The sequence below is a fragment of the Gymnoscopelus braueri genome, assembly GCF_963280865.1.
Source record: "Gymnoscopelus braueri genome assembly, chromosome: 8".
NCBI classification, from domain to species: Eukaryota; Metazoa; Chordata; class Actinopteri; order Myctophiformes; family Myctophidae; genus Gymnoscopelus; species Gymnoscopelus braueri.
The window spans coordinates 43,109,245-43,132,159 of NC_137609.1; the positions used below are offsets into that span (position 1 = coordinate 43,109,245).

General features: G+C 45.0%; 1 protein-coding gene across 3 annotated transcripts in view; it reads left to right on the forward strand.

The window, feature by feature from the left end:
• The window catches only part of shroom1 (shroom family member 1), a 68,810-nt gene that overhangs the window by 38,851 nt on the left and 7,044 nt on the right, over positions 1-22,915 (forward strand). For 2 of the 3 annotated variants that reach the window (XR_013933662.1, XM_080436413.1), the window contains exons 3-9: positions 6,546-9,468; positions 10,271-10,457; positions 10,886-10,938; positions 12,063-12,794; positions 14,292-14,894; positions 18,036-18,147; positions 21,380-21,652. Coding sequence is in view for 2 of the 3 variants with exons in the window: in XM_080436413.1 (XP_080292539.1) it covers positions 6,710-9,468; positions 10,271-10,457; positions 10,886-10,938; positions 12,063-12,794; positions 14,292-14,894; positions 18,036-18,147; positions 21,380-21,652 (4,719 nt within the window). In the remaining variant the exon portion in view is untranslated. Of the gene's footprint in view, positions 1-1,865; positions 2,086-6,545; positions 9,469-10,270; positions 10,458-10,885; positions 10,939-12,062; positions 12,795-14,291; positions 14,895-18,035; positions 18,148-21,379; positions 21,653-22,915 lie in introns of those variants that run through there. The other variant, XM_080436414.1, reaches the window with a different exon arrangement.

A 22,915-nucleotide genomic window follows, 5' to 3' on the forward strand; every position in this document is an offset into this window, starting at 1 on the left:
TGACGTTGGACGGGTTCCCCAGGAGTTCAGAAAGGCGACGTAACGACTGACGGCCCAGGCTGACCCATGAATAAAGTCGGGCCTCGTGTTTTGCATGGTTTTCATGGTCATGTTTTTTGGCACAAGTTTTACACAATCCTGAGTGCTAATTTACTGTAGCTAAACTTTTTTTTTTTACACTCGCAGAGTTCATGATCTTACTGGGTAAGCTGGCTGATTGGCAAGTGGCACATTGTTCACTACAGCCACAGGGAAGTTTAAAACTGTGCATGCTATCAGTGTTGATTTTGATAGCAAATTTGTATTTAGTTCTAGTCATAGTCTTTTGAATACAATTCCATTTAGTTTTAGTCATATTTTAGTCATCTGAAATGTTTTTGTCTAGTTTTAGTCGACTGAATATCATAAGATTTTAGTCGACTAAATCTATAGTCGACTAAAATGTATTTTGGCCGGCCATGATAGCGTCGTAATGGCTGATTTCACACTTGGTTGCATGCTGAAAATAGCCGATCTACAAGCTCACAACGCGTCGTGCTGCGACGCGTTGTGAGCTTGTAGATCTGCTATTTTCAGAGCTTAACACCCTAGCGCAACCAAACATAAAATAACTTGCCTTAGTTCTAGTGGATCTCTTCTCCACTCGTCCCTCACTAACATTTTAGTCTAGTTTTTGTCATCTTGACTTAGTTTTTATTTAGTTTTCGTCAGTGAGAAAAGGTAGTAGACGAAAACATTTCGTCATAGTTTTAGTCGACAATATCAACACTGCATACTATGAAATAATGTATCAAGAATCAAGGTTAATTTGTCAGTTACTCGTACAGGTGCAACCAGCAAAAATGTTGTTGTGATGCGGCGATGAAAACGGGCAACTCCAGCGCGTGTGTGTGGACTGTGGAGCAGTGATGAGAAGGATGATGTATATGATATTTCAAAATAAAGGATAGCACTCATATGGTCTTTAATGCCACGTGAGCTTTTAGAATGACTTTTGTGTGTAATCTACACGGTACAGGAAATGAGTGCTTGAATAATGCCACAAAAACAGCAATCCGTCTCGGAGATTATAGTGCCAAGGGCTCTGTGTTTAGATGGCTGATGGAGAGACTGAAGGTGTGTGTGTGTGTGTGTGTGTGTGTGTGTGTGTGTGTGTGTGTGTGTGTGTGTGTGTGTGTGTGTGTGTGTGTGTGCGTGTGCGTGTGCGTGTGCGTGTGCGTGTGTGTGTACTGTGTAGTAAGTAAGGGTGCTCGTCTTTGTCAGTGGTTTTTGGGGCAGTGAGAGGGAGGGAGGGAAGGAGGCAGGGGATCGAGGGAGGTCACCCATGCACCCTTCCAAACCACCCCCCCCCCCCCCCACCCCTTCTCTCCACCATGACCACCACCATCCCTGCCCTGTTTCCCTCCTCATCCCAGCCCTCCCCTCCCCTCCCCTGCCCTACTCTCCCTCCTGCCTTGGCCAGCCTCCATGTGCCGAGCCCAGGGCCTTGGGAATGAATGGCGCCCGGCCTCTTGCTCTGTCTTTGAAGCTAGCCAGGAATGCGAGGCCCTCTTTTTTTTTTCATCCTCTCTCTCTCTCTCTCTCTCTCTCTCTCTCTCTCTCTCTCTCTCTCTCTCTCTCTCTCTCTCTCTCGTGCACGCTCTTTGCTCTCTGTTGTTCAGACGACAAGGCAGCGCTGTAGCAGTTATCTGCGACGGTGAAATATTCCCTCCGCTGGGCTCATTGTGCATCAGGGAGCCGGACGTCACTGGCTGGGCCAATCAGCAGCTCTCGGCAGGCAGCCTGGGGTCTCTGTGTGTGTGTGTGTGTGTGTGGGGGGGGGGGGGGCGGGTGGTGTGGGGGGGGTAAGGGGGTTTTGCCAGAAGTCTTCCCACTAATCTCCGACTTCTCCTGGTTACTGGGTTTGGTTCCTCTGCAGCCCTCGGCTGAAGGAAGGCGTTCTGAATGAAGTTGGAGAGAATTGGCGTTTTGACTGAGTCCATCGTGAGAGCTATAGAACACTTTCCACTTTCATTCTCCTCTCTTTCTTCTCGGATGGAAAGCAGGAGGTTTTGCGTTGTTGACAACTTGTTGTCTGAAGTTTTGGTGAGTTTGATGATTTCTTTCTTTCATTTTTTTTACAGTTTTGAAGGGTATTTAATGTAGTTCAGACCTGTCTGTGTGGTCTAGTTGGAACAGTTCACCCTCCATCTTCCATCTTCCATCTTCCACTGCTCCTTGTGACTGCCAATCCCTTCATCCAGCCTGCTTTAGTTTTCCCTGCTGTCATTGTTTCCGCCATCCTCTTTTCTCTTGTTGTTGTGGTGTGTGTGTGTGTGTGTGTGTGTGTGTGTGTGTGTGTGTGTGTGTGTGTGTGTGTGTGTGTGTGTGTGTGTGTGTGTGTGTGTGTGTGTGTGTGTGTGTGTGTGTGTGTGAGAGAGTGAGGGTATTTGTCCAGGCTAGCCTCCTCTCTCTCCCTCCCTCTCTCTCTCCTCTGTACATTTTGTCGCTGCTTGTCCCCTTCATCACTTCCACTTGAGCGCTCCCCCCTGTTTGGGAGCCCCTCTCTGTTCACAGAGGAGGGTTGGAAAACCACACACACACACACACACACACACACACACACACACACACACACACACACACACACACAGTCACGCGCTGTAGCACACTATAAGGGGCCCTTCGTATTACATGTGGCATCCCCATGTAATACTGTACTTTGAAAGGAGCGTGGAAAGTGTCTTTTGTTGCGTGTGCAAAAAGAACACCTGTGTGCACAAAATGGACGAGTAGCTAGATCCACTTTGATTTGATTGTTTTCAGCTGTGCTCATGCAAGCACATAGTTTACATCTAGGCCAAAACATGTTTTGCTCTTTGTTCATAATTGAGGCATTCTAGGCATAAACAGAAGTCCGCCACAGCTGTTTTTGATTCTTCTAATGATTTCCCTTGTTGAGGGTATTTAGGGATGGGAAAATAAAACTCCACAGACAAACAAACAAACCCAAAAACAGACAGCTTAGGCAATCCTAACTAATCCACACTTAAACTGCAGAACGAGTCCAACTTTACACACCATTTCATCAGAGCTTTTCTCCTGTTCCTCCCACATCCTCAAACTCCCCCACCCCTGCACATTTTCTAAGTCCTAATCTTTCGCCGAAAGCCACGCTATCTGCTACTGCAGCAGATCTGAGCGTTGTAGTCATTCTTAGGTACTTGGTGCTGTGGTACAAATGTAGTGGGATCTAATGGCATCGGGACAGTTCATATGCTATCAGGTACTTGCTTACACTATACAGACCTTTTTAACCCATTAAAGCCGGGAACACATCTGTGTCATTTTTTTATTTCTTTGGCTATTCAAAAATAGCAGATATACAAGCTCGCTACGAGCTTGTAGATCTGCTATTTTTGAAAAATCATGAAAATGTGTGCAGATCTTTTAATATATATATTTCTTAAGCGAACATTTGTAACTCAAATTTTTGCTTCTGGGGGTCCCTGGAACTAAATGTTTTGAGTTGGGGGTCCGCGGTCAAATACCATCATTTTGGGGTCCTTGATAAGAAAAAGTTTGAGATCCACTGACATGGTAACATAGTTTTTTTTTTTTAACTGTTAATTTGTAAATAGTACGCTTTTTATTCAGCTCTGCGCTGACTGCATTATTTGTTATACATGGAAAATCTCAACCTCCTGGGACTCAAAGCTGTAGGAAAAAAAAGAAGAAGAAAGAAAGAACCACGCTCCAAATGGTTTGCAATGTGTGTTTGACTCAGGTCTGCCACAGAGCGAGAGGCCAGGAATAACTGGGTTGACTTGTCTTTGTATGCTGGGCTGCGCTGACCTTTTCAGTATGCGTGGTAGTCATGTTCTACTTCCACCAGAAGAAGGAATAACTCCAGTGCTCACTACATTCATAACTTACTGTAATGTTTCTTTATCAGGCACTTGGATTAACCTTTCAAGGATACCTTATAAATGACTATTTTAACCGGATTTAGGGCCCTTTAGCCGTTTCACCTAGTTAATTCCTCTCTCTCTCTCTCTCTCTCTCTCTCTCTCTCTCTCTCTCTCTCTCTCACGCACGCACGCAAACACACGCACACGCACACGCACATACTCTTTGAACCCCTCTCCTTCTTCCAATCTCTGTCTTTCACACCCTCTCTATCTCTCTTTTTCTTTCTTTGAGGTTTTCTCTCTGAGACAGACTTATCTCCTGTCACCTTCAAACACCTAGCAAACACCTCATTTAATGAACTTGGAAGTCTATACTGTATATAGAAGTTCACATGTACTATTTACATAGCAGCCACTTCACAGTGCCTTGAGAATGATCGCCGCTAAGCTAATGGAGACGATGGAAAAGCTAATGAAGTCAAATCCACGGAGAGAATGTTTTAAGTCTTAATGCGCCCTGCCACGGTGGTGTATAATCCATAAAACATCTGTCACATGACTTAATCCTTCCATATTTCTGCCAGGTCAATGGTGAATTCCAGACATTTTTGTACTGCAACGTGCGCTGACAAACTGAAGGGCCCCTAATTAGAGGCCTTGGTGCATACCAGTCGACAGGCTCCTTCAGCAGGTGGCTAACCGTTGTAGGAACTCCTGGCCCATATTGCCTGTCAGTTTTGATATGACCTTGTAATAGAAAGTGAGATTAAAAATGTACGAATTAAGCTCATTTGGGTGCAGTTCGGGTCATTCCAAACTCAAGCGCTGCAAATATCTTTTCTTATGTTTTCTTAGCAATTATAATATTGATTACTTGTTCAATTTAGCAAATAATTGAGAAGCGCTTAAACAGTTATAATAGAGAATTGACTAATAGATTTTCTACTAAATCGATGAGTCTGATAAACCACGAATTTTTACTTTGTTGTGCAACGGTGATCTACAAGCTCACAACGCGGTGCACCGTGTGACACGTTGTGAGCTTATAGATGTATTTACAATCGATTAAATTGATCAGTTCGATTAACTGTTGCACTCCTGAGGCCGTTTTCACTGAGAAGTCTAACATAATGGACTATTCTACAAAGGTAAATATCTCTATGCAGTGACCCAGTGAACTCGCCTCAAGGAGAAACTAAGCATGAGGCATAAAGTGAGATTGGAGCGTTAATGAGCAGAGTTAAAGGATTTCCCCTCGTGTACCAATAAGACCTCCTGGCCGCTGCTCAGCCTGAAAACACAGTTCTGTCTGCCAGAACTGCAACCTTTGCCAATCAGTGTTCTGTCTTGTGCTGCTTATAGGTGTCTGGAAGTGTGTTTGTGTTTTGCGAAAGGTCTTTCCAGCCAAAAAGGTCGAACACAATAGAAAATGTGTGTGGAGTCTTTTTTTTTTCTTTTTTTTTTCTTTTTCTCACAAAATCTACATTATAATATATGTCAGGTTTTCTTTTTTGTTTAATTAAGGCCTGAGGTTCCGATTCTACAAATGTCATCTAAATCCTAACAGTTTTTTGAAAAAACGTATGTTGCTATATAAGTGGTTCTCAAACTTTTCCATGTCAAGGACCGCAAAATGTACATGTATTTGGGGCGCGGACCCCCATCTCAAAATTTGTTGTTCCAGGGACCCCCAGAAGCAAAGATTTGAGTTACAAATGTTCGCTTTAAAAATATATATATTCAAAGATGTGCACACATTTTCTCGATTTTTCAAAAATAGCAGATCTACAAGCTCATAGCGCGGCACTCGGTGCCACGCTATGAGCTTGTAGATCTGCTATTTTTGAATAGCCAAAGTGTAAAATTATGCTTTTTAGCTCAAATCAAAAAAATGACAAACATGCTTTCCAGGTCTTAATGGGTTAACTAAAGTTATCTGGTGACGTTTGATATCAGCCAATAATGCTGCAAATCTCCTTCCATATTCATGTTGTTATGATTTTCTAATTTGTTATGGCAGAATAGAATCCATTCCATCTAGTCATAGTTTCAGGATTCATCCATTCATTCAATATATATGTTTTGTTTTTAACCCTTTAAGACCTGGAACTGTGTCATTTTTTTGATTTGAGCTAAAAAGCATTATTTTATACTTTGGCTATTCAAAAATAGCAGATATACAAGCTCATAGCGCGGCACCGAGTGCCGCGCTACGAGCTTGTAGATCTGCTATTTTTGAAAAATCGCGAAAATGTGTGCAAATCTTTGAATATATATATTTTTAAAGCGAACATTTTTAACTCAAATCTTTGCTTCTGGGGGGTCCCTGGAACATAATATTTTGATGGGGGTCTGCGGCCAAATACATGTAATTTTGGGGGTCCTTGACATGAAAAAGTTTGAGCACCACTGATATAGAAACATACGTTTTTCAGAATACTGTTGAGATTTAGGAGACATGTAGAATCGGCTTCAGGTCTCAATGGGTTAAAATCTCTTCTAACTACATTAAGTGGACGCCAGAGTCCACACCACGACTTCAAGGGATGACAGTGGTGAACAAGATAGATAATACAGCAGTTACAATGTTTTACTCCTGATATGTGCACCACGATAAACCCGCCTGTGTTCTGTTTGTTCTTCTCTACCCTCAAGGAGCTACCATTTGAAGAGGCTTATAATCACCAAAACGGAGGCAGGAAAATGACCTGAACAATCACTAAACGACTGACGGACGACCCTCATACACACGCCACTCATTCCATCCATCCATCCTCTCCTGTCAGACACCACCCCATCCATCCATCCATCCCTCCCCGATGGACTCCTACAACTTCCACTTTGAGAGAATGAGCACCCTGGACCTGCACCCTCTGAGCCTGCCGGTCGGCCGCCTCTCCCCCGCCAAGTCCAGCAGCAGCAGCATCGTCGACCAGTTCGCCCACCACCACCACCACCACCACCACCAGCATGGCAAAGGGGACTCCGCCTACAGCTCCTTCTCCGGAGGCTCCACCGCCCCGGACTACCCCTCCTCCCCCTTCCTCCCGGACGACCTCCAGCCCGGCGGCGCGCTCCTCCACCAGTACGCCGACCTCAAGTACGTGAAGGCCGTCTACCACCCCGGCCACGTTCTCCAGTCGGACGCCAGGAGCATGGACCAGCTGTACCGCTCCATGGAGGCCATCTCCCAGCAGTATCGCTACAACAACGGCAACAACGCCGGCGGCAGATGCCCCGGCGTCAACGGCTCCCATGGCGGTGACAAGGCGTTCTCTAACCGCGACGTGCCTCTCGTGACTCCGTCCCCTCCTCCTCCTCCTCCTCCTCCTCCTCCTGCTCCGCCGTCTCTTCATCCTCCGCCTCCTCCGGCTCGCCTGGACAGCTTCATAACCACGAGGAACCTCGAGAACAGCCGCGTTCACCACCAGGGCGCCGAGTCCCAACCCCAGCCTCAGCAGCAGGCCCAGCAACAGCAGCAGCAGCAGCACTCGAGGCCCCAACCTCAGAACGCCCCCGGAGCCGAGACGGCCCAATCGGAGTCGGGCGGCGACGCTCCGAGGGCCGACCCGGTCCGCGGAGGGCGGCGGAGCTCGCCGCTGCAGCAGCAGCCGCCGCCTATCTACCGGCCCCACCTCCAGCAGCAGCCGCACGATCACAACCGGGATAACAAAGATAACAAAGCGCCGTGCGAGCGGCCAGAACAGAAGTCGGCGGACGCCTCAAACAGATCGCCGCCTCGGGCCGCGAGCCAGCCCGAGCAACGTCAACACGGTCAGCCCGCCAGCAGCAGCGGTGGAGGATGGAACAGAAACCGCAGCGACAAGAGCCACCCTGTCGAGGGTCAGCGCAAACGGGCGCACTCGGCCCACGACATCCTTGACCCGGAGCTGAACCGACGACCCCCGAGCCCCTGGAGCGCCGCGCAGCACCTGACCAACGGCAGCATCCAGCACAAGGGCCAGTTCTACTTTGTCACGGGCGTGTGCAAACCTGCCGAACCCGGTTCACAGGGGCACTCGGTGTCGTCCGGCGTGTCAGAGTCGGGCAGCGAGAGCTCCACCATGGTGGAGACGTACAGGCTGAAAGAGAGAGAAAGATGTCACAGCACGGTGGATAATGTGTTCAAGCCTCTCCAGCAAAGGCCTCCCAGCTCAAATGACTCCACCGCCAATGAGACAGATGTCTTCTGTTCCCACGGCCCAGAACTAATCTCCACGGGCCACGATGAGAACCGCATGGCGGTTTCCCACAGACCCTCGGTCGCCTCGAAACAGTGCTCCCGCAGTTTTGACGCCTCGGAGCAAAATCACTCGAATCGAGACATCGGCCGACACACGGCCAACCACCCCATCTTCTACTGCGGCCCAGAGGAGAACGCCCCCACGCTGCAAATTATACAGCCAACTATGGAGGTTTCCTTCAGCGCCAACCAATCCAGCCATCACAAGAGGGAGGAGCAGACGAAGAAAGGACGGAGGCAGCCTTTATTAGACATAGCGAGCGAGAGGATCAACAAGGAGACCACCCCAATGCTGTACCACCTCACTGGCGCCAGCAGGGCGGCAGCGAAGCCCAAGAAGGACGTCAATTTCAGCGTGAAAGGCAAAGGATCGAGCGTCAACAAGACTGTTCACAAGGAACCCGCCGCCGGCTGCAACGAGAGAGCCGCCGTGGCTGAAATGGCCAAGGAAGATAGAGGGGGGGATGTTTCCGCTTCCTGTAACACGCTCGACGACTCCTTCAAGAAGTACTACAAGGAGAAGCTGAAGGTCGCCCAGTCCAAAGTGCTGAGGGAGACTTCGTTCAAGCGGAGGGACCTGCAGCTGTCGTGGCCGCATCGGATCCGACAGCGACCCGAGCCGAGACCCGCGGCGATCCACTCGTTCGCCTCCTCGCGGGACTCCGAGGCCTCGACGGACACGCTGACGCCCTCCGTCGCCTCCGAGGACACGGAGAGACGGAGCGTCAAGGAAGAAGCTCCGGAGAGCGAGAAGGAGGTAAGGAAGGAGAGCGAAAAGGAGAACGGGAAGCCCACAAAGGTGGCCCAGCCCCAGGTGGCGCGCATCGGCGGCAGGAAGCGCCTGACCGTGGAGCAGAAGAAGATGTGTTACTCCGAACCGGAGAAGCTCCACCAGCTCGACGACGTCCCCAGCCACTCCGCCTGCCGTTCCCTCGGCAACGAATTTGAAATGCCCTTCTCTGTTGACCCGGAGCGGGAGGAGCCCGCGCTCCAAGGAGAGCAGGGATTGGTCGCCACGAGGAGGAAGATGTTTGAGACCAGAGGCCGGGCTCTCTCCGCTTCCAATGTTTCTAAGAACAGCCTGAAGCACCTGCAGCACAAGGCCTTGGTGGAGTACATGGAACGCAAGACGAACCAGAAGGTGGCCGAGCCCCAGCAACCGGGGCCTCAAATACCAACGACGCCCTCGAGGCAGAGGCATTCACTGGGGGAGAAGCCATCCGACTGGGGCCCCAGGCCACCGTCTGGAGGTACTGAGACCAAAGGTCCGAAGAAGAAACTGAACAGGCCCCACTCTGCAGGCCGCATCCTTGACGCGCCATCCAGCTCCATGAGGTGTGTGTGAGAGAATGGAAGGAGTGCGTCTCAATGTAGTTATCAGTGGTGTAAAGTATCAAGTACATTTACTCAAGTACTGTACGAAGTACAATTTTGAGGTACTTTTACTTAACCGGAGCATTTCCAATTGTCTATACTTCTACGTCTACTCCACTACATCTCAGAGACAAATATTGTACTTTTACTCCACTGCAATTATTTGACTTTGACTATAAATTATTACATTATAAAACGTACATTAACCACTTTAGCCCTATTTTGTAACTAGGCTATTTGAAAATAGCCGATCTACAAGCTCACAACGCGTCGCATCGCGACGTGTTGCTATTTTGGTCCGCTACTTTGGTCTGCTACTTTTGGTACTTTAAGTACATTTTTATACCAATGCTTTGGTACTTTTACTCAAGTAAATTTAGAATTCCAGACTTTTACTTGTAAGGGCACGGCCTCACCGCCCTTTTATTTTACCTGTGGGGCGGAATCTGCCAATGCTTTGTCAATGCAAATGCTTGGATTCATGGTCTTGCGATGTTTTGACCATGAATCCACGCATTTGCATTGACAAAGCATTGGCGGATTCCACCCCAGAGGTAAAATAAAAGTGCGGTGTGACCGTGCCCTAACAGAGTATTTCCTACTTTGCAGTATTGATACTTTTACTTAAGTAAAAAGGTTTGAGGACTTTTTCCACCACTGGTACTTATGTTAAATACATGAAATGTTTAGTTACACTTTGTGTGGGGGCGTCATGAAACACACAGTTCAGTCTTTAACCATTTCAATTCTCGCACGACAACAGGTACGCCCAGTTCTCCTCCTCTCAGTCTGGCTCGGTCCAGTCTGGAGGTCACCCTCGCCAGGCCGGCTGGAGGGAAAGCCAGGGTCCACGTCAGGGGAAGTGTGCCTCGGCCGAGAGTCTGTTGGACCAGCCTGAACCACCCAGCTGCTTCCGAAACAGATCCACTTCAACCCCACACGCATTTCAGGTACACAACTATTTTTCAACATCTGTGGTTTTGAGAACTTTGGTTGTTGTTGTTTTAATCATTTATAAGGCAGACTTTTTTTTTTGAAATATTGCCAGATACTTATTGTTTTGTACTAATAACTTCACGTTTTAGAATATTAAAAAAAAGAAAAACTTGAGGATGTTTGGTTATCTGCAGTAGCTGGTAGGACTATTAATTTACCATGAAGAAATTAGTCTTTTTGTTTTCATATGTAGATGTTAGTAAATAGTGTAAAATGGACGATAAAGTAAAAAAAGATCATCTAATCTCTAATGCAACTTTATTTATTTATTTACTTTTACTAACTTTCTAATTTACAGCTGCTGTTTTTTATCCTCATGATTTTACACACTGGATTCAGTACAGAGATGTGATAATGCCTTATTTGTTTTCTGGGTCTGCAGGCACAAGGCATCGAGAGGGATCCATCATCAGTTAACGCCATGGAAAGCTGCAGGTATATATATACATCAGCATGGCACACACAAAGTCAGGCGTTTTGCATTGGTTTTTGGGTCAGGGAGGTATTAGGTCAGTGATGTGTGTTGTGGCACAGATTATGAATCTCACTTTAACTTTAGCTTATTGTGGCGCTGAAAGTGAACACCCACCTGATTCAGCAAGCCAACATTCCTTTCTGGAAGATTTATGTGTTTGCTGTAGGCCTGTCCCCGACTAAGGATTTGTTTAGTCGAATCTAATTGGCGACTAATTGCCAATAGTCGACTGGCAGTCGACTAATAAAAAAAAAAAAAAAAGGGCCAAGTCTACACAGTTTGTTTTGTGTTTCCAGCAGAGTTTCTAGTGTCTCTATCTCTCTCTGGAAGAGGTTGCACATGAACTCTGCAGCCGCACTGAGGCGCTCCAACACAAACATTACCAATACAAAGACGAGGAATAAGAAGAATAAAGTGGAAGTTACGTGTGGTTGCAGGTGTAGACTTGGCCAAAAAACAATTTAAAACATTTTTGGCCATTAAAAAAAATAGAGTCGACTAAGAGACACGCAGTCGACTCGGACCCCCCGCGACTAACCAGTCGACTAGTCGACTTAGTCGAGGTCAGGCCTAGGGAGGTATTAGGTCAGTGATGTGTGTTGTGGCACAGATTATGAATCTCACTTTAACTTTGCTTATTGTGGCGCTGAAAGTGAACACCCACCTGATTCAGCCAAGCCAACATTCCTTTCTGGAAGATTTATGTGTTTGCTGTAAAAAGAGGAATCGTTCTCTGAAGAAATGTTAGAGGAGTTAGCCGATTGCTCGAAAGTAGATTATCATTTGAATTTGAATATATATATTTTTAAAGCGAACATTTGTAACTCAAATATTTGCTTCTGGGGGGTCTCTGGAACAAATAATTTTTAGATGGGGGTCCGCGGCCAAAGACATGTAATTTTGGGGGTCCTTGCAACATATTTTTTTCTCACAAAACGTAGGATTCTGAAAACATTTGTAGAATCGGGCCTCAGGTCTTAATGGGTTAAACAGTCCTGTTTAAACTGTTTAATGTCAGTGTACTCGAGAGATATCACAGATCGGGTACATAAAATTAAACGTCACACCCAACCCTTTTTTGCAGTCTCCCGATCAAGGCCGACGAGGAGGAGGAGGAGCCCGCCGCGCCCAGGCCGGCCCCCGAGGGCCAGCAGCGGGTCCGCGTGGTCGCGGAGAGGGGGAAGTCCATGGAAGAGCTGGGAACCGTAAGGGTCGTCGCGAGGCCCTCGGCGCTGAGCAGGAGCTCCGAGCAGCTGGACCGGTTAAAGAGCCATCGTCGTCAGACTCCGCTGGGACCGGAGGAGAGGGAGAAGAGGAGCCCGTCGTTCTTTGGAGAGGCGGCCCGGGGGCAGCGGAGAGAGAGGAAGGACCCGTGGGGATGGGAAAAAGAGGGACGGTGGGAAAAAGAGGGACGTGAGAGCGTCGGCCAGAACAAGGCCCAGGGACAGGTCCAGAGTCCGACCCGGAAAAAGTCCCCGCTCAAGCAGGACTCGACGCCACCGCCGCTGGGCGGCGAGGAGCGCACGACTAGTCCTCCCTCGCCCAGGCCCGCCTCCCCGGTCTCCGTCTCCGTCTCCTCGTCCCGGCCCAGAGTGGTGCCTCTCTCTGGGTCCCCTGGGTCGCAGGGTTCTGTGTCCGGCGGCGAGAGCAGGCTCAGTCGACCTTCTTCCAGCGAGACCTCCTCCGACAACCCCCCCCCGTCCCCCAGAGGTCAGGAGGCCAGGGAGAGAGAGGTCAAGTCTACCTCCTCCTCCTCCTCTCCGTCCACAACCAGCCACACAAAGGTGCCTTCTGAGAAAAGGCGCGGTAGCTCCAGGTAAGGACAGATACGTCTATGTAACTGACACACTGTGTTTTTCTTTTCTTTTTTTAACCCATTGAGACCTGAAGCCGATTCTACACGTCTCCTAAATCCCAACATTATTCTGAAAAACGTATGTTTCTATATCAATGGTGCTCAATCTTTTTCATGTCAAGGACCCCCAAAATTATATGTATTTGGCCGCGGACCCCCATCAAAATATCTTGTTCCAGGGAACACCCAGAAGCAACGATTTGAGTTAAAAATGTTCGCTTTAAAAATATATATATTCAAAGATTTGCACACATTTTCACGATTTTTCAAAAATAGCAGATCTACAAGCTCGTAGCGCGGCACTCGGTGCCGCGCTATGAGCTTGTAGATCTGCTATTTTTGAATAGCCCAAAGTGTAAAATAATGCTTTTTTAGCTCAAATCAAAAAATGACACAGTTCCAGGTCTTAATGGGTTAAAGATATTTTTGGGGGGTTTTTCTGCCTTTATTGATAGGATAGTGAGCTGACAGGGAAATGGGGAGAGAGATGGGGGGGGTGACAGACACACAGCAAAGGTCGTCGGGATCGGGAGTCGAACCCACGACACACGCTGTCAAGCACATTATGCTGGATTACCAGCGTATGTGTTATGCGCCTGGACCGCTAGGCCAGCGGGCACTCGCCACGCTGTATTCTTCAATTAGATAATGTCCATTAATTGGTATTTCAATGTAAAAACTGATTTTTAGCTTTTATTTGAGGCAATTATTCTTTTCTTTTTTTTAACAGACCAGGGTTGAATTTTTTTTCTGCAAATAATTATTTTGTGATTTCTTTAACCTGCTTGAGTAGAATGTCTTATATTTGGACCGTTCAGATGATGTCAGGTTTAAATGTTAAAGTTGTACAATGCAGAATCACAAATAACGATTTTTAGCAACCTCTGCTGGTCACTACCGTCACTGCATACAATTTCCCTAGTCCTCGATTACCCAGAATTCCATTCGTTTTCACCGGAAGCGTTTCAAAAAGCGATCTTTTAATTGTTTTATACTATCTACGGATCGTTTCTCTTAGCCAGTGGAGCATTAGTTACCATGAGCTGTGCTTTCTTTTTCTGTTCTTTTTCGATCTTCTAATCCTACATTCTCTTAAAATCAGCGTGAGGTTCCTTTTTGTTAATAGCGCGGTAGTTCCTGGCCAAACAGGAAACCGTTGCGGTAGTTCCTGAGGACGTCGGCCACGACGTCATGACGTTGGCCAGGAACGTCATTTTCCCGGGAAAGTCCCCCCCGTACACGTTCAATAGAAAATATATAAATAAAAGGCTTCCGGGGGTGAAATTCACGGAGTGGGTGTTGTGAAACTTTTGCCACTGACAAAAGATATACAATTTAACTTTAGTTTTGTTGAAAACGTTACCTAGTATTACTTTAAAATATCATTCATTGACTTTTTGACCAGCATTCGTTCCTAGCTCTGCTTCTCATCTCCAACTTTGATTCGTCCACCATCAGGGTCAGAACGTCCCCCCACGCGTCCTCGTCGGAGCGAGAGCAGTCGGCGGACGAGCCGACTCGGCCGCGCGACGAGTTCCTCCCACCGCCGGAGTCTAACAAGCAGGAAGTGTCGCTGAGCTGCGGCGTGACCACCGACCCGTCGCTGTGGCCCGAACAAGACGGCAAAGAGGACGACGTGCGGCGGAGCCCGCCGCTAACCGACGACGTGTTCGTGGACGATTCCGCGAGCTCTGTCCCTCCCGTGCAGCCCCGTGAACCCCTAGCGTCTCCCTCCACCTCGGCCTCTGACGCGGACTCCAGCCAGGGCGCAGAGGAAGAAGAAGAGGAGGTGAAAGCGGGGGAGGGGCAGACGATAGACGAGAGGGGCGCTCCGGAGGCAGAGACGGAGGAGGGTCCGGAGAAAGCCGGAAAGCAGCGGCCGCAGTGGGCGGAGCTTGCGGAAGCGGTGGTCAGGGCGGACCAGTCGCTGGCCAGAACGCTGTACCCGTTGACCAATCGCAAGACGGCGCTGATGCTGATGGAGCAGCTGCTGTCCGAGGACACGCTGCTGATGGAGGAGCATTATAAGAAGAAGCAGGAGCACAGAGGAGGCGCAGAAAGGTGAATAGGTCATATCTTTTTCGAGCTCCTTGAAGGTGCTGTCGGATGAAAACCTTGTATGTCCAAAACGGTTACTTTTCAGAAAATGTACTTATTATTTAGTCACAAGTTCTTCTTATTATGTTTCGTTGGTTCAATATTTATAAAACCCACAGACAAACATAACCACTTTCACTCAAATTTGTTTTCAAAAATAGCCAAATTATTACTATTTTTGCTACTTTTGTGTGACACTGTACTATGACGAAATAGGGCATTCATTTAGAAAAAAGTACTATAGATATAAGGTTTCTGCCCGACAGCAATGATGTGGTAGTCATGAACTATAATGTTTCAAGCATCTAATGAGAGGGTAAAAACCAGTGAAGAAATGACGACAGATGATATTTTCCAGTGATGTTTTGGTACACGGTCATTTATTTGCACTATTATTACGTAGTGCCACCTCTGTGGTATTTAAAGATTTCAAGCTTAGCAAAATGTGTAAAGAAAGCATCCCATGAAGATGGAAATTTAACTCGCTTGTGGCAGGTGTTTTACACTCCAGGCTAGTACACACACAACTCACCCCCATTGTCACGTGCTGGCAGTTCAAAACACTAAATATGGGCCACAGTTATCGCAAGTAGAGCATGTTATAGGATGCTGAGGTGAGAGTTAGCTGCACTTAGCAAGCCAGTGGCTAAAACCCTCAACCTTCTATCCTCTTATTCAACAGTTGCATCAGTGTGAAATGCTGACCATTTCAGTCGACCTTTCTTAACCCATTAAGACCGGAAAACCATCTGTCATTTTAGATTTTATCCATTTTAACCATTATTTTATGCTTTGTCTATTCAAAAATAGCAGCTCTACAAGCTCCGCGCTATGAGCTTGTAGATCTGCAATTGTTGGAAAAATCATGAAAATGTGTGCAAATCTTTGAATATATATATGTTTTTAACTCAACATTTGTAACTCAAATATTTGCTTCTGGGGGATTCTACAAATGTCTTTTAAATCCTAACAGTTTAAAAAAAAACGTATGTTGCTATAATATCAGTGGTTCTCAAAATGTTCATGTCAAGGACCCCTAAGATTATATGTATTTGGCCGCAGACCCCCGTCTCAAAATATGTTGTTCCAGCCTTCCAGGGACCCCCAGAAGCAAAGATTTGAGTTGAAAATGTTGGCTAACTTGGCTTTAAAAAAATATTATATATATGATTTGCACACATTTTTCACGATTATTCCAAAAATAGCAGATCTACAAGCTCGGCAAGCGCTCGGTGCCGCGCTATGAGCTTGTATATCTGCTATTTTTGAATAGCCAAAGACATCTTAAAAATGACACGTTCCCGGTCTTAATGGGTTAAAGTTTACAGTATAGTGGGGTAGACGAGGCAAAGTTAATTTAAGATTCATGGTTTAGGTGTACTGTGTCTCCAGGACAGACAGAGCCAAGCTCCACCAGTGCAGTGTTACCTTGCATTACATCACACGCACACAGACACACCTGGGGTGTCTGTTTGCTGCGTGCAATTTAAAATGTCTGCTCACTTAAAGTTGTACAATGCAAATTCACAACTAACGATTTTTAGCAACCTCTGCTGGTCACTACCGTCACTGCATACAATTTCCGTGGTCCTCGATTACCCAGAATTCCATTCGTTTTCACCGGAAGCCGGAAGCGTTTCAAAAAGCGATCTTTTAATTGTTTTATACTATCTACGGATCGTTTCTCTTAGCCAGTGGAGCATTAGTTACCATGAGCTGTGCTTTCTTTTTCTGTTCTTTTTCGATCTTCTAATCCTACATTCTCTTAAAATCAGCGTGAGGTTCCTTTTTGTTATTAGCGCGATAGTTCCTGGCCAAACAGGAAACCGTTGCGGTAGTTCCTGGCCAAACAGGAAACCAGTGCATTTCCACCTCCGTTTTCCGGCCAGATGACGTCATTTCCCCGGGAAAGTCCCCCCAGTCCACGTTCAATATAAAATATATAAATAAAAGGCTTCCGGGGGTGAAATTCATGGAGTGGGTGTTGTGAAACTTTTGCCACTCACAAAAGATATACAATTTAACTTTAGTTTTGTTGAAAACGTTACCTAGTATGCCTTTAAAGTGCAGCAGAATCATCTTTCCAAAGAATGTGCAACGGTAGCGCAGCGTATCGTAATTCATCACTTTATAAGGAGTAAGCTACATTATGCACAGGTGGCACCGCGTTATAAAATGTATAGGACCATCTGATATAGCAATAAGATGTTAGTAGGGGTTCTTTGTCATGCAGGCTTACAGCTACAATCCCTTCCCTATGTTTTTATATCCTACCTTGGATTTGAGAACCGGTCTCTTTGCTCGTGGAGACCAAACTACTCCCAAACTGTCACGAGGGAATCCCTGCTCGGCTAGGGGAGATATTGGGCTACATTTCTTAACCCATTAAAACCGTATCTGTCATTTTAGATTTGAACCACTTTGCCATTATTTTATACTTTGGCAATTTTTTGAAAAATCGTGTGTCAAATGTGTGCAAATCTTTGAATATTTATTTTTGAAAGCGAACATTTGTAACTCAAATCTTTGCTTCTGGGGGTCCCTGGAACTAAATATTTTGAGATGGGGGGGTCTGCGGCCAAATACATATAATTTTGGGGGTCCTTGACATGAAAAGGTTTGAGAACCACTGATATTATAGCAACATCAGTGTTCCAGAAAGCTGTTATGATTTAGAAGAGATTTGTAGATGCGTTCCCGGATTGAATGGGTTAACCCATTGATACCTGGAACGCATCTGTGTCACTTTTAGATTTCTTTAGGCTATTCAAAAACAGCAGATATACAAGCTCATAGCGCGGCACCGAGTGCCGCGCTACGAGCTTGTATATCTGCTATTTTTGAAAAATCTCGAAAATATTTTTTTTTGATTTTTTTTCAAAAAACTGTTAGGATTTAGAAGACATTTCTAGAATCTTCTCAGGTCTTAATGGGTTAATGGAAGAGTAGCGATACCACCGCCAACCTCAGCAGATCTACTAGTTACTGCGTATTGACCATACACATTTTATTCATTGAAATAAGTTCTGCATGCAGTCTTTACGTAGAGCTCAGGGTGAACAACTCGACATGAATTACCGAATGACTTTATCTCCATGTTTCTAGCTCTGAACCAGTGGACAATGGGGGGGCCGCTCCCTGTTCCCCTGCTCCTGACAGCCAGACACCTCAGTGTCCTCCTGAGCCCCAGGACAAGGCAGACATCCTTGAGAAGAAGGTGACTATTAACCATACGCCATTTGATGGAAGCTTTTTACTTCATGTTTTGTCCTTAAAGGAATAGTTCACCCAAAAAAGTACTTATTTTCTATCCATTACACACCCCATGAAGCTTTGAATTAATGGAGATTTATTTGTTTTTGTCGCATTCCTAAGCCAATAATTTGGTGACGGCGGAAAGATGCTAATGTATCCGGTAGGAGACTCAAAGTTGACACTTTGAGTCTCCTACCGGAGCCACCGGCGGTCATCATATTATTGTCTCAGGAATGTGACAAAAACAAAAAAATCTCCATGAATTCAAGGCTCCATGGGGTGACTAATCGATAGGAATTTTTTTTATTTTATGCGTGAACTATCCCTTTAAGAGTTTCAGTTCTGCGTTATTAGATAATACAGCGTAGAAATATTCTGTACCGAAAGTGTGTGTGTGTGTGTGCGTGCGTGTGTTGTGAAGGCAGGAATGACTTGAACCCAAGCATCCCTTTTCTGGCCTTAAGAGGCGAACATTTGGCCAAAATAGGCAAACATTACGCAAAAATAGCCAATATTCAAGCTCGCAATGCGAGTCTGTGACACATTGTAAGTGTAGATCAACTATTTTCCGTGAAGACATTTGGTGTACAGAGAGAAAAGGAAGGGACCAAGTACAGAACCCTCGGGGACCCTGGTCAACTGAAGTACATAGGGTTTCATTAAAACAGATTTTCGACACAGTGCAACGAAATTGAATCAGGCTTAATCCTGGCATTGATAGTCAGTGGTGTAAAAAGTACTCAAATGTTTTACTTAAGTAAAAGTATCAATACTGCAATGTAGAAATACTCTGTTCAAAGTAAAAGTCCAGAATAAAAATTTTACTTGAGTACAAAAGTATTAGTATCAACATGTACTTAAAGTACCAAAAGTAGAAAGTACTCATTATGCAGTATGTCCCATTTCACAAGTTCTCAAATGTATAAAATGCATACAAATCTTTTGAAAATAGCAGATCTACAAGCTCACAATTACGTCAAATGGCCGAAATGTATATAGGGCTGAAGTGGGTAATGTATGTTTTGTAATAATAATCCAAATCTACAAAGTAACTAGTAACTAAAGTTTTCAAATAATTGTAGTGGAGTAAAAGTACAATATTTGCCTCTGAGGTGTAGTGGAGTAGAAGGAAAAGTATTGGAAATTGGAAATACTCGAGTAAAGTACAAATACCCCACAAATTTTACTCAAGTACAGTACTTAAGTAAATGTACTTAGTTACTTTCCACCACTGTAGATAGTAATACTCTCTTCCTATTGAGCACAAAACAATATGCTTTCAGAATGGAAAAAAAGAGACATGGCAACGTCCATACATGAGCCAAAAATGAGACAATCTCTTGCCAAGATAATTCAATTTATTACAAAAGAAAAAGGAATTGTGCCAAAATCAGAGCATAACAGAAGAGCAAATGACATTTTAGACAAGGCTCGACACATCAGAGAAGACTTTTCTGCGGTTGTGTTTGTGTGTCTTTGTTGCTTTTACTTTCACAATGGAAAAGAAAGTTTGAGCGTTGCTGATGATTTCACATGGATGCCATCTGGATGCTATTTGGCCATAATTGGATCACGTCAAACCATCATAGTTGGTTCACTTATCGCCTGATGAACTGCCTGGCTCTTATCTGTGTCTCCACTTTGTCTGATTGTTGCCATGGAAACCTGGCTCCCCTCGCCTCCTGACTGACCCCTGCATATCATGACGTCATGCTCTTGTAAATACATGCATAAAACCCATATGACTCAGATGGCCAAACACTCATTCATAATTCATAATGCTCTTATTAACTCAAACCCTCTTTACTGGACTTAGTTGACCACTTGAGTCCCCCCAGGGCTCTATACTAGCCGACTACAAGCTCACATTGCGTCGCGCTGCGTAAAAGTCCGGAATTCAAAGTTTACTTGAGTAAAAGTACAAAAGTATTGGTATCAAAATGTACTTAAAGTACCAAAAGTAGAAAGTACTCATTATGCAGAATGTCCCATTTCACAAGTTTTCAAATGTATAAAATGTATACAAATCTTTTGAAAATAGCAGATCTACAAGCTCACAATGCGTCGCATCGCAACGCATTGTGAGCTTGTAGATCGGCCAAAATGTATATAGGGCTGAAGTGGTTAATGTGTGTTTTGTAATAATAATCCAAATCTACAAAGTAACTAGTTACTAAAGTTTTCAAATAAATGTAGTGGAGTAAAAAGTACAATTTTTGCCCCTTGAGATGTAGTGGAGTAGAAGTAAAAGTATTGGAAATTGGAAATACTCAAGTAAAGTACAAATACCTTGAAATTGTACTTAAGTACAGTACTTAAAGGGATATTTCACTTTCAAAAAAACTTTTGGTCATTTTATCATCTACTCAGGCCTTTGTCAGCCCCCCAGACCGTTTTTAAGTTGCTCGATTCAGTATTTATATATTTGATATTCATTTTATCAGACACGCCCCCTTCCCATACAAACCCATTGTAACTTCAAACTCCATTTTAACCATGTTAGATTCGTCAAAAACACCCGTCCTTGGTTCTGGTGACTCACCCTGCCCTCCTAATGCGTGAGGGGGCCGTGGTTTTTCAATTACTTTTTTCATTTATTTTATTTTATTTTTTTATTGTATTTCATTTTTTTAAATTTCCCAAAAAAATATTTAAAATAAATGAAAAAAGTAATTGAAAAAACACGGCCCCCTCGCGTATTAGGAGGGCAGGGTGAGTCACCAGAACCAAGGACGGGTGTTTTTGATGAATCTAACATGGTTAAAACTGAGTTTGAAGTTACAATGGGTTTGTATAGGAAGGGTCTGATAAAATGAATATCAAATATATAAATACTGAATCGAGCAACTTAAAAACTGTCTGGGGGGCTGACAAAGGCCTGAGTAGATGATAAAATTACCAAAAGTTTTTTTGAAAGTGAAATATCCCTTTAAGTAAATACCACCACTGATAGGGACGGAATCAAGTGTTAACACAACTCACTCACTCACTCACTCACTCACTCACTCACTCACTCACTCACTCACTCACTCACTCACTCACTCACTCACTCACTCACTCACTCACTCACTCACTCACTCACTCACTCACTCACTCACTCACTCACTCACTCACTCACTCACTCACTCCTTCCTCTCTCTCTGGTGCATTTAGTAACAGCTCCCCCCCTCTTCTTTTTTTTCCTCTTCTAACAGCATCTGCTGGTGTCCTACATCGAGGAGCGTTTCCAGGGCTTGGAGGAGACGCGCGGCGCCCTGCAGACGGAGGTCCGGGAGAACGAGGCGCGCGGCGAGGCCGTGGAGGCCCTGGTCCGGGAGCGCTGTCTGCCCGTGGAGCTGGAGCGCTACGCGCTCTTCATCGGCGACCTGGAGAGGGTGGTGAGCCTGCTGCTGTGCCTCTCCGCCAGGCTGGCCCGCGTGCAGAACGCCCTGAGCACCGTGGACCAGAACACGGACGCTGAGGAGAAGGTGGGTTGGAATCCATTTTGGAAAAGCGAAACAACTTTCTCCCAGGCCCAGTGGTGGGAAAAGTACTCAAATGTTTTACTTAACCCATTAAGACCTGAGGCCATTCTTTAAAAAAAATCAAAATCCTAACAGTTTTTGGAAAAAAAAACTAAAAAAATATTTTTTCTCCATTTTTCAAAAATAGCAGATCTACAAGTTCATAGCGCGGCACTCGGTGCCGCGCTATGAGCTTGTATATCTGCTATTTTTGAATAGCCAAAGAAATCTAAAGTGACACAGATGCGTTCCAGGTATTAATGGGTTAAGTGAAAGTATCAATACTGCAATGTGGAAGTACTCTGTTACAGGTAAAAGTCCAGAATTCAAAATGTACTTAAGTAAAAGTACAAAAGTATTCAAAATGTGCTTAAAGTACCAAAAGTAAAAGTACTAAAATGTTTGAAAATAGCAGATCTACAAGCTCACAACGCGTCGCGAGCTTGTAGGTATAATAGCCTAGGTATAAAATAGGGCTAAAGTGGTTAATGTATGTCTTATAATGTAATTTATTTATTTATCAGCAAAGTAACTACCGGTAGTAACTAAAGTTTTCAAATAATTGTAGTGGAGTAAAAGTACAATATTTGCCTCTGAGATGTAGTGCAGTAGAAGTAAAAGCATAGACAATTGGAAATACTCGAGTAAAGTCAAAGTACCTCAAAATCGTACTTAAGTACAGTACTTGAGTAAATGTACTTAGTTACTTTACACCACTGCCCATACCACTTATTTTGATCATTTACCTCTTGAGCCCTATATATTTTTGCCGTACTATGAATAGAATCAAGAAGGTTTAGTTGAAGTTATTATAATAATGATTAGACCTATTTGATCCCGTGGGGGGGAATTCAGTTTTCAGCTTCACCCAGCTGATTGCTGCTCAAGTGGTCACTGGTCAGACTGAGCGCCGTCTGTTTAGAGGCCCTATTTTCGCCGGTTAACATTGACACGTTGTGAGCTTGTAGATTGGCTATTTGAACTATTTGAAAATGTTTTTAAAAATAGTTTAGGGATACTGGGTAAGGCACCGGGGAAAATAGGGCCCTGAGCTGACTAGTACGGCCTATGACTGGTTGTCACTAGTCATTCAGGTACAAGCAGCAAAATGCAAGTGTGGTAAGGTCTGCAATACTGTGCACGATCAACATAACAACAATAACAATAGTAAGGATAATAAGATAAGAAAAGAAGAAGAAAAAAAACCACGGCAGCAATAGGGGAGTA